The sequence below is a fragment of the Rhinolophus hipposideros genome (genome assembly GCF_964194185.1).
Source record: "Rhinolophus hipposideros genome assembly, chromosome: X".
NCBI lineage: Eukaryota > Metazoa > Chordata > Mammalia > Chiroptera > Rhinolophidae > Rhinolophus > Rhinolophus hipposideros.
This window is the reverse complement of record NC_138046.1, coordinates 121,280,469-121,296,409: the sequence shown is the minus strand read 5'-3', so window position 1 is coordinate 121,296,409 and position 15,941 is coordinate 121,280,469. Positions and strand designations below refer to the sequence as shown.

Sequence of the window (15,941 nt, the reverse complement as noted above, 5' to 3'; positions counted from 1 at the left end):
TGGGAGTAATCAAATAGTCTTACTTCAGAAAGGTTGGGGAAAGTCTAGAAACATGTGGATGGCAAGGCTGACAGCTACACAGAATATACAAATATACGGTGAGGGGATAATAACAGCAAAAAAGACAAGTGTCATGTGTCTGCCCATGCAGGAATCCTCATAGCAGGACTGAATATGAGATAGGGGCTATTGATTCCTCTCCTACTCATGTTTCTTATACAAGGAAAACCAACAAAACTCATTGAGAGATTTCTAATATCCCTGGAAGAAACAAACAAAAAAATGGTTTCCTTTGGCATCTGTCATTTTTAATATCTGAAAGTCTGTCACTCTACCTTGTAAATTGGCTTACTGAATACAAATTAAACAGGTGGAATACATGAAGTCATTCTTCCCCAATTTTTATTTCTCTTTTATTCCCATTCAAGAGACGTAGCCACCTATACCAGATGTTTCATTTCTCATAGGCTTTCTTTCCTGGCTGTTATTCTTTCAAAGGTAGGATGCTGATGTTGTCTTTCTCATTTCTTGTTGCGTTCTCTTGAGGGCTCTTACAAGCTTCAGAAAGGAGACCTCTCTATGATTTAAACGTGTGTGGCCGTGTCTAGTCTGTAAAATTCTAGGCAGAATGCCTTGAATATTATTGCTTCTCACAATTACGGCTATTGTGGAACTGAGGATTCATCACAAGTCTATTGAGCAAAATCCCCCTTTCTGAGTAAAGTGTTGGGCACACACGCTTATCTGTGGGTTCAAAACTCTTCTGTTAGGGGGATAAAGGAACCTGGAGACTCTGGGACGATATTGGCTAATAAAGTTGATAATAGGTTTTGAAAACCATAAGGACATTACCCAAGACTCACTGTTCTGAGGCCAGCGACGATGTGCATTACGTTCTTATCTATGGTATGTGTTCACTACACACACCACTTCCCCGCTGTCCTCATTCGTAATGGCTATCTACTCCCCCTCTCCACGAACTATGCGGTCAGGAGGTGGCATGCGATTCTCTTTGCTCCCCACTATAAGTCCCAGATCCCACTCTCCCACTGTGTGAGGGAAACCTGCTACTGCAAGGTTCCCCTCGTCTCCAGCTCCTTGCTATCTTCTGTTGTTACTGCTTTGGACTCATGGAGAGACCCCCGCCCCCCCTCACACACAATCTGCCATCATCCTGGGTGACTTACATGTCTACTTAAGTGACCCATCTGATTCTCTGGCCTCTCATTTCCTTGACCTTCTCTTTACCTCTTAACTTTTTCCGGCATGCCATCTTTTTCACCCACGCCCTCTGTCCCATTCTGGACTTTGTCCTCACCAGAAGTGATTCCACCTCCCTCCACCCCCAGTTCATGTTCAACACTGCAGTGTGGCCCACACTTTCCTGTGGAGGTAGCCCCTTTTGCTCCTCTCTGGATCACACTTCCCAGATGTGCTAATCTCCAGTAACAGCACTCAATGACAGCATGTAATACATTTTCTTTCAGAATTCCTACATAGCGAGAACTGATGCTTGACTTTTCTACTGCTATACAATAGGATGCAAAATGAAGTCATATCCACTATTCCTGTATAATGCTACTGCACAACTCACATAGAGTAACTGACTTAGACATTCAGGAACAAGAAAACATGACATGACATGATTTCAGCATAAAGAAAGGTGCCAGACCTGAGCAATCCCCCGATTTTATGTTGATAAATATATGGCATAATCTGAAAACATCCTGTGGAGAGGGCACCTATCTCCAGACTCATGCCACAATCAAACCCACTCCCCTGGTTCTCTTATTAGGAAACACATTAACTGAAACAAAGTAGCTATTTTTAAACCTTTCCCCCCAAAATGATTTCTTCCTGACAGAAGCAAGACATTTTCTGACGTTCTAAAATTTAAAAAAAAAAATACTCTTTGGTTGCCAAATAATTTAATTAAGAGAAGCGAAGGGCTTGGAACTATTCTGCATGAAATTTGTTTTCTGAACCAGAAGCAATCTTAAATTAGTTTCCACATGGAAATCAAAAGTCATATGGGCACTGCTTAAGTGGCAGGATGGACACAGGAGTGTCACACGATCTGCTGTACATTATGTCAAGGCAATTAAGTAAAATACAGGACATGATTCATTCTGATTAAATCAATTAATATAGTGGCACATCAAACATTTAATGAATCATTCTTTATTGGGAAAGCAATTAGATTCTAATAAGCTGCTCATATTTATTTTTAGATGACTTAACGTAAGAGGTCATTTAGAGTTTCCTGTTTTCCTTCTTTTACTCTTGGATTCAAATGATTATCATTTTTCACATGTGTAGCTGTTAGGAACCCAAATGCTAATATTCAAATGGAAGAAAATCATCTGAAGCGGTGACAATTGTGTTAGACCTGCGTGCTGCCCTCTCATACCCTGGTTCCCAGGACACTCATAGAATGGCTGTGTTGACATTGATAGGACTTCATGTTCAGAAAAGATGCCATGGAATGAAGCTTCACTTAAGCCTAGGGCATCTTCTTTTTAAATATCATAGCTACTTTAAAAAAGAAGCAAAAACCTCTTTTGCCATGAAAGCCTGATATTTCTCCTCTTAGTTGGACGGGCGTTGTGTCTTTTCTTTGGAACCATCGGGACCTGTCTTTTTTTCCCCAGTCAGCTCCCCGGGCAGCCTTATAAAACACTGCCAAGTTTTCACCGAGCTTATATAATATGTAAATATGATTTTGTCTGAAAAAAGTACAGTGGTCTAGTGCATACTAGCCAATTACTTTCCCTGGTCCTTCCTTCCTGGCTTGCTTGCATTCTTGCTTCCCACTGCTTTGTGATATAAGCAAGCACACATACATCTCCCTCTGTTGAGGGAACTCAAACATTTCCCACAAAAATGCCCATTCTGTTTAGCCTAGCCTGGATGGGCACTTCTTGAGAATCACCAAATTCTACATTATGAGTAACCCAATCCCAGTACCAATATCAGCATCCTAGTGTACATCAACTTGAAAGGTAACACATTACTAATGGCAGTCTGAATGACCCCTTTAACGTACTCCATAAACATTGAGAACTGCCCTAATCTAGCAAGGAAAAGGTGGTCTGTGGCAGGAAGAGCATGAGTAAAATCTCTAGTTTATGAAAGCTACGCTGAGACATATGAAAAAATGCTCAACATCACTAATCATCAGAGAAATGTAAATGAAAACCACAATGAGATATCACCTCACCCCAGTCAGAATGGCTATCATCAACAAGACAAATAGTAACAAGTGTTGGAGAGGCTGTGGAGAAAAAGGAACCTCATACACTGTTGGTGGGAATGCAGACTGGTGCAGCCGCTATGGAAGGCAGTGTGGAGGTTCCTCAAAAAATTACAAATAGAATTACCATATGACCCAGCAATCCCTCTCCTGGGTATCTACCCCCAAAATATGAAAACACTTATCCATAAAGACACGTGTGCTCCAATGTTCATTGTAGCTTTGTTTACGGTGGCCAAGACACGGAAACAACCAAAATGTTCTTCGATAGATGAATGGATAAAGAAGATGTGGTATATATACACAATGGAATACTACTCTGCCATAAGAAAAGACGAAATAGTGCCATTTGAGACAACATGGATGGATCTTGAGACTATAATGGTAAGCGAAATAAGTCAGACAGGAAAAGTCGAGAACCATATGATTTCACTAATATGTGGGATATAAAACTGAAAGCAACAAAGGAACAAGACAAACAAACAAAGAAACAAAAACTGATAGACACAGATAATAGTGTAGTGGTTACCAGAGGGTAAGGGGGGTGGGGATGGGAGATGAGGGTAAGGGGGATCAAATATATGGTGATGGAAGGAGAACTGACTCTGGGTGGTGAACACACAATGTAATATATAGATGATGTATTACAGAATTGTACACCTGAAACCTGTGTAACTTTACTAACCATTGTCACCCCAATAAACTTAAATTTTAAAAAAAGCTAACCTGGCTACTAATATTCATTTAAAGATAAGGGCAAGAACACATGAGCCAATTAAACAGAATACAATTCATCAGACAATGACAGGTAGCTGGACAAGAGTTAGCACCCTTTGCCTTCATTATGCCAGCAGCAGATTCTGCTGTAATATGACATGCCTTGGTGGGTTGACTGGTGAATATGGACCAGAGTTGTCATCTTAGAAGTTGTACATTAGTAGTTTATAAAATTACTGGTACCCAGTAACCCTACAGACCAATGGAATGAGACTTTCTGGGGTAGGGGATTGGACATTGAAATTATCCTACAATTATTCCACAAACTATTCTAATGTGCAGCCAGTGGTAAGGATCACAGACATTTTCCCTCCTTTTCTATGGTTTGAGGTAAACATTTGAAATATCTGGAGATATTTTGGTTGGTGGTGGTGCTACTGGCATCTAGTGGGTAGAGGCCAGGAATGCTACTAAACACTTCACACGATGCACAGGACAGTCCCTGACAACCAAAAATTATCCAGTCTAAAATGTCAATAGTCGCAAGGTTGAGAAATCATGCTCTAAGGGAAGGAAAACATTGGTTTTCCATTCTTTAGAATTGTTTATCTCCTTTTAGTCCAAAGAACCAAATATCATGACCCTTTAGGCATGGTTCAAGATATGAGTGTAGAATCTGGGATCGGTGGTGTGGACTAGGTCTTATCCAGTACTGATCACAATGCATTTCTTTTTATACCGTCAGTTGCATTGCCTCACATTACTTTTAAGCAGAAATTGAATCATTATATAAAAGAACTTCCAGGTGAGGCACACAGCTCTCCTTACTCAACATTCGTTTACTATGTCCCATAAAATGAAAATTCACTCATATGACCACGCCATTCAGCAGTCATTTCACATGGGTCCATAGAAACAAGGCACAAAAAGTTGTACTGTACTAATGGGGCCCAGGTGCCCATTGTGTGGACTCAATGAATATTAGTTTCAATTGACCACAAATATCTCTGAAAGAGTCGCTAAAGTGTCAATTCCCTAAATCGACATAGGAAGGGCCTCAAAACTGTATGAAGAGAGTCAACAACTCCCAAAACATACCGGGCAAAGAATAAACATGCTGTGATCTAACATAAAAATGCTGAGAATGGCTCATCTTCAGTGACCCATGAGAATGAGACTGTTTCTTTCCAGTAGTCATGGTAAGCTAATCCAAACTCTTTCTCATTCAACTAGCCCTGCCTAAATATCTGGATTTGCCAGACAGCTGGTTAGCGTTAGAGATGCTATCCATGGCTACTCAACCCAGGTTTTCTTTATACATAGCTGATTGGCCAGAATCATAATTGGAACCATAAACTTGGCTGAAGTCACATTTTGCTCCAACCAGTTGAACTCATCAATTTAGTACAGGGCCACTCAAACACAAAAGAGTAGACCAAAACAGTCCTTGATGACATTCCATAACAGAAATCCAGTTTACATAATAGAGTTGAACCGCGTAAATCCATGCAGTTCAAAAACCCCACCAAATTCAACCATTATGCTCCATGGAAGATGCATTCGCTTTAGTTCATTCTGTCTCTTACCTCTGTCTCTGTTTTTCTCCTTCCCTAGTGAATCCAGTTTCTTTCTCAAAGATTTCTTTCTCTTTTGTCCATCTGCAAATGTTAAAAGAGTGAAAAATTGTAAAAACAAGCTTACCAGTGATATTTTACATTATCAATAACTATATTTGAGCAAAAGCATGCCTTCACTTATTTCACTCATAATGTGGCAGTTTAAACAGAGTAATGGCTCTGAAAATACATGAAAATCCCTGATTTGGATTGCACGTGTCACGAGGCTCTTGGTGTGTGTTCTTCAACTTTGTTTCAAGTGTGGAAAGTACAGGAAACTTACCTCCTTTGGGAGTAATTTAGTTTTGACACTGTAGATATGTGTGTTTTTACCATTACGTGAGTCTCTTCCTATTCTTCATATTTATACAAACCAATGCCATCTTGAACCAAATCTCCATGAGAGGCGAATCAACAGTACATACAACTTTGACATTCATAAGCCAGTAGAGTGTAACTGGAGAAGGAAATAAATGTGGGGGTCCACAGATGCAGATCTAATTACTGCTGCACCATTGACTAACCATGTGACTTTGGACACGTCTCAGTGTCCTCATCTATGAAGTGAGAATTTCATAGGGTTGTTGTGAGAATGAAATGAAATGATGCATATAAAGTGCTTAACGGGGACACTGACATAAATTCAGACGTATTTTCTTTTGGGGTTGCATCATATTCCATAGCTATGCCATAATCTAATTAACCATTCCACCACTGATGGACATTGGATTGCTTCCAATTTTTCAGTATAATAAGTATGGCGTATATTCTTTTAGCATCTTGTACTTGCAACAAATACACTTAATACTTCTGGTTAACTCACCAAATAATAAAGATACCAGTCATATCAGTAGGCAGCTGTGATTGAATTCCTGGTGTATTATCATAAAACACTGGCCTACGTCATTGCAAGAATGCAGTTCAGGATTATACAGCTGTCAGCTTAACATGTGGGAGGTGCAAATCGAGAACCCACGCTGTGATCAAACTGGAAACTCAGCCCTTGCAGCAAGGAAACTGAGGTTTAAGGAGGGGGATTAAGAATTGTTTTCTTACGGGATACACTACCAGTGTAGTAAAGAAAGAGATTCAGACCAATAAAATGTGAAAGCAAGACTCTGCTATCAAGAAAAGATAGAATAAGCATTCTTAAGCAGAAATGAGTATTCCTGGGTTCCTATGGGGCTGCAGATGTTCTCAACTCCTCCTTCCTGAAATTTTGGAGGCAAAAGATAACATAGTATAATCAACAGGCACATTCAATCCCTCCTTCTTTTCAGAAAGAAAAAAAATTCAAAAATGATTCTCCTCCCATAAAATGGGAATAGTTTTTAAGTCTTCACTCTTGCAATTGTGAGATTGGCATAGGGGAAAATTATGTAAATCAGTTGGGATTGCAGCAAGAGCCTTCAATCTCTTTTATCAAGTATCTGTTTTTACCTTTGGTGTCTAAAGACGATCTAACTACAGGGCCTACCATGATTTATTATATACATACAGACTATAAACATACTAACTGCACAAGATTCTAATCTGTTCTCCAAACAACACTGACGGGTCTTCTACTTTGTAACACTTTGTTCATCACTCATTCATATCATCAAACATATATGTAACAAGAGTATATTTCTTAAAAAAAATCCTATCATTCCTTTATTTTAATAGTTGGCCTGGAAGAATAACTGAACTATATATGAAAGCATAAGAGATTTGTTTTTAATAATCAGTGGGCAGATCCTAAAATTCAAATTAAGTTGTCAAAGAACCAGAATACATACAGGATAGGGGACATTTTCTTTTATAATACAGTGATTTTTTAAAAACTTCTTCTTAATTAGGGGATATATCATATACCGTATGTAGAGGGGTATGAATACACACGTACAGTTTAAATAATAATTAGGGGGCAACTCCCACATAACCAGCAGCCAAGTTCAGATGTAGACTACTGCTAGTATGGGGGCCTAACTCCCTTTATGCCTCCCTCACTCCAGGTTATCACTGGTCTGACTTTTGCAATCAGTTTTCCACTTTTCTTTACAGTGTTACCATTGATGTATGCATTTATAATGAATACAGTTTTGTTTTTCCTGCTTTTGAATTCACTCAGATGGAATCACGCTATAGGTATTCTTTCTTGCTTCATTTGTTTCATTCATCAACACTTCCTGAAATTCATCCTGTTAAGGCAGGTAGGTAGATGTCACTCATTTTGATAGTGTTTTCTTGTATGAATATATCACAGTTAAATTACCCATTGAACTGTTGACAGAAATTTGAGTCATTTCTAGCTTGGCACTATTAGGAACAATGTTTTTTGAAAACTTTTGTCAAATCTTCTTATGTATGAGGTGAATATTTAAATTAAAAAAAATGTATTACAGTAAAAGACACGTTGCCATTAATCCCCCTCAAAATCCTTCCCTTCACTTCGAACACACTTATCCCATCACTCTTGCCACTTTCTGAAGCAGTTCTGGAAGTCCTCCTTCGTGAGTGTGTTTAGTTGCACTGTCGTGGCTGCCTCGATGTCCTAAATCAATTCAAAACATTTACCTTTCATGGTCATTTTGACTTTGGGGAAGAGCCAGAAGTCACACAGTGCCAGATCCATGAATAAGGTGGATGAGGACACACCGTGATGTTTTTGTTTGACAGAAATTGCTGTATACCAGAAGCGATGTGTGATATGGAGCATTGTCAGAATGGAGAATGAAGTCAAGACGCTCATGAAAGAGGACTTCCAGAACTGCTTCAGAAAGTGGCAAGAATGATGGGATAAATGTAGTCGAAGTGAGTGGAAGTAGCTTGAGGGGGATTAATGGCAATGTGTCTTTTACTCTAATACATTTTTTTAATTTAAACATTCACCGTATCTTTTGATCACACCTCATACACGTACAAGAATCTCTCTAAGACAGTGATTCTTAAAAGAGTGTTTCTAGGACCAGTAGCATCAGAATCGCCTAGAAACTTCTTAGAGATGTAAATTCTACAGTCGCACCCCGGACCTACTAAGTCAGGAACTCTGGGATGGGCCCCAGCAGTGTGTGTGTTACCAAGCCATCCAGGGGATTCTGATTCGCAGTAACATCTGAGAACCACAGCTCTAAGGGATGTATGTAGAAGCTGCATTGCCAGGCCAGCATGTATGCAATTTTAGGCTTTAGCAGGTAATGCTGAACTGTTTTCCAGGTAGTTTTGCTAATTGACATTTCCACCAGTATGAGAGCTTACATAGTCTCGCAAGGATAATGTGGATTTCAAACTCCAACACTCCAAACAACATATCAAAGCATCCTTATAGGAAAAAATGTGATCGTTGTGAATAGTGGCCTACAATTGAAAAAAAACAACAAAAATAAAACGCTTAACTATTTACAGCAAATATTACCTTTTTCACTTAATTAGACAGAAGTGAACGTTATTAACAGGAACTATACAAAATTATGGGTGATGTGCAATCATGTGAAACGATGCATTGCTTTAGCACACCATTTTGTCACTTCAAATCCTCAGCAAAATGACAAGAGCTGAGAAATGAAACTGCTCACGTCTTCTCTTCTCCCTTGTGATCTCCAGTTTTTGAAGAGTGTCTTTTCTTCCCACAAGCACAGAAATCCTGCTCAAGAGACTGCCATATTACGTGCAACCATACAGAACAGTGTGTGGTGAACCAGTTCCTTGTACGTCAATAAGTGTGATAAGTGCCATTCCAGCTTTTACAGAAATTAAAGCTTCCTGACTATTAACACTGCACAGCCATGTTTTATGGTGCCAGTGGTGATGAGTGCATGCTTGCTAACTGTTCCCACGGTGTGTACTGTCTTCCAGACAACAGTGCCCTGTATGGAGAATGTGGGTCACACATCCTGACTAAAGGTATGTTGGAGGAGGCACTTGGGGATTGGACTCCATGCACCCTCTTTTCACCTCGTTAATGTGCCCCAGGAGACCATGTCCGGGCGGGAAACAGACAGACATGACACAATGGCTGATGGCGAGGCAGTAAGCCTTCCACATCCTCGTGACTCCAAAGCAAAGGAACTATCGGTGTGGAGTGTGGTTCCTCTGGGCATCCTCTTGGGAGAGGCCAATATCAATATGGTCTGGAGGACTGAGAACAAGAAAACATGCGATTGCCTCTCTAGGATATGCTTTTCATGGACTCATTCATTGTCAGGTGGAGTTCCATTTGAAGGCTTGTTTGTTTCGTTAGCTATACTGGAAGCTCTGAGGGCAGAACCACATCTCCTGGGTTCCTGTCTCCCTCCAAGTGAGTAGCACAGGGTGAGGCGCGCCATGAGGAACTGTCAGCACTGCCCATGGCCAGAAGTCACAGGGACATTTGGGGTTGGTTCTGAGAGAAGCCAGGATCAATGAAGCACACAACTCCTCATTGTAAGGTGATCAGATTCGGAGAAGGTGGGTTATAAAACAGTTATATTTTTATAAAATATAAAATTGATTCCACATTAAATTGATTCTAGAGATAATAATAATAAAAATGTTGTCCAAGGAAAGACTCTTTTGTAGTGACAGATGGAAAAGTAAGGGTAACTTTGGGGGAATGGATATTGCCTGAAAGGAGGCACAAAGGAACCTTTTGGGGTGCTGGGAACGTTCTATATCTTGATCTGGTTGGTGGTTACGTGACATATACATGTTAAAAACACACTGAGTTGTACTTGTGCACATTCATATTTATGCACATGACTCTCTAGATATGTTATTCCTCAATGAAAGTAATAATAAAAAAGACTTCATCACTTACAGAATGACACCAACATACAATTACATTAACTGAACGGGGCTGAAAACTCAGCAAGAAAGTCCTGCACAAGAAAAATTCATGAATGTTTAACTTTTGTGCATATTTGAATACCTACGGTGTCTCCAGACCACCACGACTTCCCTGTGAAACGGGCACACAGTAATGAATAGCTCGTGTTAATTGAGCATGTACTATAGGCGAAGCACTTAGTATCCGTGACCTTATTACATCTTCACAGCAGCTCGATGAAGCCCAAACTGTAATTTATTCTTATTTTACAGATGAGGAAACTGAGGTTAAAAGAGGTTAAATTAAAAACAAAAGAGGTTAAATAACTTGTCTAAGGACACAAGTTGGGAAGCGGTAAATTCAGAATTTGCACCCAAGGCTATGCAACATCAAGGAAGGTGCCGTTACCCTCTACCTGTGCTGTAGTGAGGAAAATGTGGTGTCTATATGAGCGATGCGATATTAAGGGCCAGATATATGGAGCAACACACCCAAGGCAATACAAAGTTAGAGAGGACAGAGAAAGAAAAAGAGAAAGAGACACTGGCAATTTTTAAGCTCTAAATATTCACCATAATTGCCATGAATCATTTTTGCATATATACAGAGGATGCCAAAAAACTTATACACATTTTAAGAAAGGAAAACACTGTATTGAAATTGTAATACTCTATATACCGATAACAAAAGATGAATACAAGTCACATTTGACTTCTGCAATTACAAGATGTGCTCCAAGTGGTTACCATCAGCATAATTTTAATAGTTTTTCCTTTCTTCAAATGTGTATATATTTGTTGGCAACCTCCGTATTATCTAATACACATCAACATACAATCCGCTGAGGTAGCTTTTTTATTTACTCATTTTACAGTTGAAAGAACTGAAAATCAGATAACTAAAGCAAATTGCCCAAAACTCACAGGACTGGTACGTGGTGGAGCTGGGATTCAAACATAAACTTCTAGCTCTTTCCAAAAGGCTCAGCTCTTCTTGAAAAGGGTCGCTAGGAGCAGAACCCAGATATCTGTGATGAGAAGCTGAAAAATCCTTTCTTTAAGGTCACTTTGCCTCTGCATCACGAGAGACAGTTCTGGAGGTGTTTGCAAAATAATGGACGTTCATTTGTGAGAGTCATTTAGACATGGCCCTCCCAGAAGTATGGATGCTGGACAAGAAGATGCTGAGGCTCATTCCTTAGCTAAGCAGCCAGAGAGAATGGGTGTAGATGGCCTAAACCCAGGTGCACCTGGATATAAGACAGGGCAGCAACATATAAGGTCTTTGAAATCCCTTCACTGTAGAGCTCCATAAAGACTGCATTCCTGGGAAGGAGAAGAAAACGGCTGCACTGAGATATGAAATGAAGACAACTAAGAGTTACTAAACGTAACTCTGGGGACAAAACCCCCTTCTGATGCTGCTACTGACACTGGAAAAGAACTAGCCAAGGGGGTGAAAAATGGTCATATCCAGCCCCCACCAGCTATTCGGGTGGTGTTTGGCACCCACAGTGATTAATAGAAACTTGAGTTCTAATGCAAAATCTTGGTAAGTTCACATACATATCTGGATTGCTAACCTCTTAAGGAAGATGGAAGAGCTGGCAGATTGGGCCTCACGTTCCTCACACTTAATCCAGGCCAGCATAAACACCTAACCCTGGGCCACTGCACACCTGGCCAGCCTTGGAGTTTGCAACTCCATCCCGGTCTTTAAGGATGGTTGTAGCTTGTTTCAAATCTTCAAAAAATTCCTGCTAAGCAAAGTTTGAAGGAATGCTTTTTGGCACCACATCCCCTGCCTTTCCCAACCACAGCTGTCTCATTATTTTCTTGGACCAGAAACGGAGATTCTCAGAGAATGCAAACCAAAGGAATTCACAGGCAGTAAGGGGAGCTTCGTTAAAAAGTGAGGGAAACTGACATAAAGAAACACCTGGGTGGCAGCATGGGAAGTGGCCCTTTAGAAACTGCAAGTAATCTAACAGGGTTTCTCATCTTTGGCACTAGTGATATTTGGGGCCGTATAACACTTTGTTGGGAGGACCTGTCCTGTGCACGGTAGGACATTTAGCAGCATTCCTGGCTTCGATTTTCTAGATATCAGAGCACCCATCCATTCCCTGTTGTAACAACAACTTACGTCTCTGGACATCGCCGAATGTGCCACAGGAGCAAAATCACTCCGGTTGAGAGCCACTGATCTATGCATAACTCTACCTAGAGAGCAGCTATGTGCTCAAACCATGTGACAACCAAACTACAAAACATTCACATCATTTGTCACAATGCTCAGTTTATATCCAATCACAGTCTCTGTTTTAAACAGAACAATATAAAAATGTTTCCAAATTGTTGAACCTTTATAATGCCAAGTTGAATTTGGGACACAATAACAATTCCCTTCAATTTATAATGAGAGTTTCTAGCTGTCTTTCTACCAAGTTCCTAGGTAGTTCCTTGAGTCAACAGCCTTATATTTCTTTGGATGAAGTGGTTTTTTTTTTCTCCTTTGGGGAGGGCAGATCAGGTATGGACCGGGACCTGAGGGTGAACATTTGTACGAAAGGAGTTATATTTAGCCTGCAGGGAAGACTCAGGGCACACCTTGGTTGTTTTCTGTTGTTTGTTTTTTAGAGGACTAAACATGGTAAATAAAGAGATGTACTGGCCAGTCCTCCATTGGTCAGAATAAAAATTCAGGAGGAAATTATAGAAAGGCAGTTTTGTCAGCAAATGCAACAACTGTTCAGTGATAGAATGAACTGCCTAAGAAAAAACCCAAAAACCAAAAGCAAACAAAGAAACAAAACAAAACAAAACAAAAAAACACCCAAAAACCAAAAGGAAAGGAAAAAAAAAATCACTGTTTGCTGTGTCTTCCATCTTCGGTGCTGTCTGTCTCCCATTCCTCACTGTGGGGGAAGCCATGTCATGAGAAACCCTACGCAGGGCTACATGGTGAGAAACTGGGGTCTACAGCCTGTGGCCACAGGAGTGAGCCCGGCCACTGGTCTTCCAGTCCCAGTCAAGCCTTCAATGACTGCAATCCCAGCTGAGCTCGATGGCAACCTCATGAGCCAGAATCACAACCAGACTATGATATTCCCAGAAACTGTGTGAGATAAGAAATGTCTATTATTTTTTAAAAAAGGAAAACAGAAAATAAAAAGATGCCTAGCTAAATGCATGTGGTATAATGGATGGGATCCTGGAACAGAAGAAAGAAGTCTGTGTGGACACTGGTGAATTCTGAACAAAATCTGTAGTTTGCTTGATAGTAACAGACACTGTCGTGCAGGGCGTCCGGCGGGGTCTCGGCTCCCACTCCCCGCCCAAGAACGCAGGACACAGTAAGGCCAAAAAGGAACACCCACGGAGCCATAGGTAGGGAAGTCAAACCAATATATTCTCGCTGGCGGCTGTGCTGGAGACACAGGAAGCAGGATCTACATAATCTGCCTAACAGCAGTCCGCGCTTGCCAGCCACCATCTTCTTGCTAGCCCCCATTCCTTTTCTGCTAGCGTAGCCACAGCAGTTATATTAGTGGCCAATGGCTTACGGGTTACAGCTGACGGCCAACTAGCCACAGCTGCTGGCATCTGATCACAGTTGATGGCCATTTACTACCCGAGCCAGCACCTTTCTATGTGAGGCCGAGAGCCTGGAAACTGTTTTTTGGGGTTTTGTCCCCACACTCCACCCCTACAGGGTCTCGCCTCACAATCTACGCGACAAGCGTCTTCTGCGAGGGGCCCTGTGCAAGGAGCCTGGAGGTGAATGCACTATCCTGAACACAGCCAGGCTCTCTGGGCACAGGCAGGGTTTCTCAGGGCACCACCAGTACTTCTGGGCACAGCCAGACATCCTGGGCTTCTTAGGGTACCACCTGTCTCCCCGGGCACAGCCAGGTTTTCTCAGGGGACCACCACAGTACTTCTGGTCACAGCCAGACTTCCTGGGCTTCTTAGGGTACCACCTGTCTCCCCGGGCACAGCCAGAGTTTCTCAGGGCACTGTCACTCTCTCTGGACACAGCCAGACTTCCTGGACTCAGCCAGGGCCTCTCAGGGCACTGCCACTCTCTCTGGACACAGCCAGACTTCCTGGACACAGCCAGGGCCTCTCAGGACACTGCCACTCTCTGGACACAGCCAGACTTCCTGGACACAGCCAGGGCCTCAGGGCACTGCCACTCTCTCTCTGGGCCTCTCGGGGTACTGTGCTGGAACAACAACGGCTCACATCAAGGTGCTTACATATTATCAATGGCGGCCAGTCAAGACACAAAAGCAAACATCAAACCAGTCCCACTACATGGTGGTATGTTCCCAAACAGTCAAGCGTCCATTAAATCAGGGATAGAAGGCAGTTCCTCATAGTCCATAGTCATTCGCCAGGGCTGTCCTGGGGGTGAGGGATGACCTTGACCTCACCCTCATGTCCCACGGAGGACTCAGCATGCATTTCCTCCTGGGACAAGTCCTGCATCCGGGCTGCTCAGCAAGCAGTTCCCAGCCCACAGGGCAGCAACAACCTTCGCTTTCTCCGCTTTCTCCGGCCTCTGCTGGTTGGGGAACCATCCACATCTTTCCACCCCTCCACGGGAATCGAGCTCTCCGGCAGCTGCTCCTCCTGGTCTTCCTCAGACTGAGCTTTCTTACGCACAAACTGCTCCACCGCCCTTCGAAAAGCTTTGGCTGGCACCGTATCCTGCCGACTACGCCATGTGTCACGCAGGGGACCCTGCTCGCTGCGCCATTTGTCGTGCAGGGCGTCCGGCGGGGTCTCGGCTCCCACTCCCCGCCCAAGAACGCAGGACACAGTAAGGCCAAAAAGGAACACCCACGGAGCCATAGGTAGGGAAGTCAAACCAATATATTCTCGCTGGCGGCTGTGCTGGAGACACAGGAAGCAGGATCTACATAATCTGCCTAACAGCAGTCCGCGCTTGCCAGCCACCATCTTCTTGCTAGCCCCCATTCCTTTTCTGCTAGCGTAGCCACAGCAGTTATATTAGTGGCCAATGGCTTACGGGTTACAGCTGACGGCCAACTAGCCACAGCTGCTGGCATCTGATCACAGTTGATGGCCATTTACTACCCGAGCCAGCACCTTTCTATGTGAGGCCGAGAGCCTGGAAACTGTTTTTTGGGGTTTTGTCCCCACAGACACATTTTCGTTTCTTAGTTGAGGTAAGTATACCAAGGTTATATAACACATTATCATCAGAGGAAACTGGGCTGGGGCATAAAGGAACTCTATATTATCTTTATGACTTTTCTGTAAATCTAAAATTATTCCAAAATAAAAAATAAAATATAAAGCCTTTCTCCCAGGCACTGGATGTAGTCAAGCAAAGGTTGAGAACTCATTTGCCAAGTGTGTGAAAAAGTGGAGGCTTGCACTGTTCACTATGTACCTTTGAAACACAGATTTGGGAGTTCAATTTTATCACAAGAAAGTGACTCACACGCCAGAGTTTCTCACCTGGCTGAAACTAGTGAAATAATCTTTCTGTTCACATCTCTCTGCTCTGAAAGAAAACGAGTGTCTAGGCTAATATAAAG

General features: G+C 42.1%; 1 protein-coding gene across 3 annotated transcripts in view; it reads right to left on the bottom strand.

Annotated features, from left to right (window-relative positions):
• ARHGAP6 (Rho GTPase activating protein 6) overlaps window positions 1–15,941 on the bottom strand; it is a 489,998-nt gene that overhangs the window by 52,569 nt on the left and 421,488 nt on the right. For all 3 annotated transcript variants that reach the window (XM_081042159.1, XM_081042160.1, XM_081042161.1), the window contains exon 3: window positions 5,557–5,628. In XM_081042159.1, the coding sequence (XP_080898285.1) occupies window positions 5,557–5,628 (72 nt within the window). The remainder of the gene's footprint in view (window positions 1–5,556; window positions 5,629–15,941) is intronic.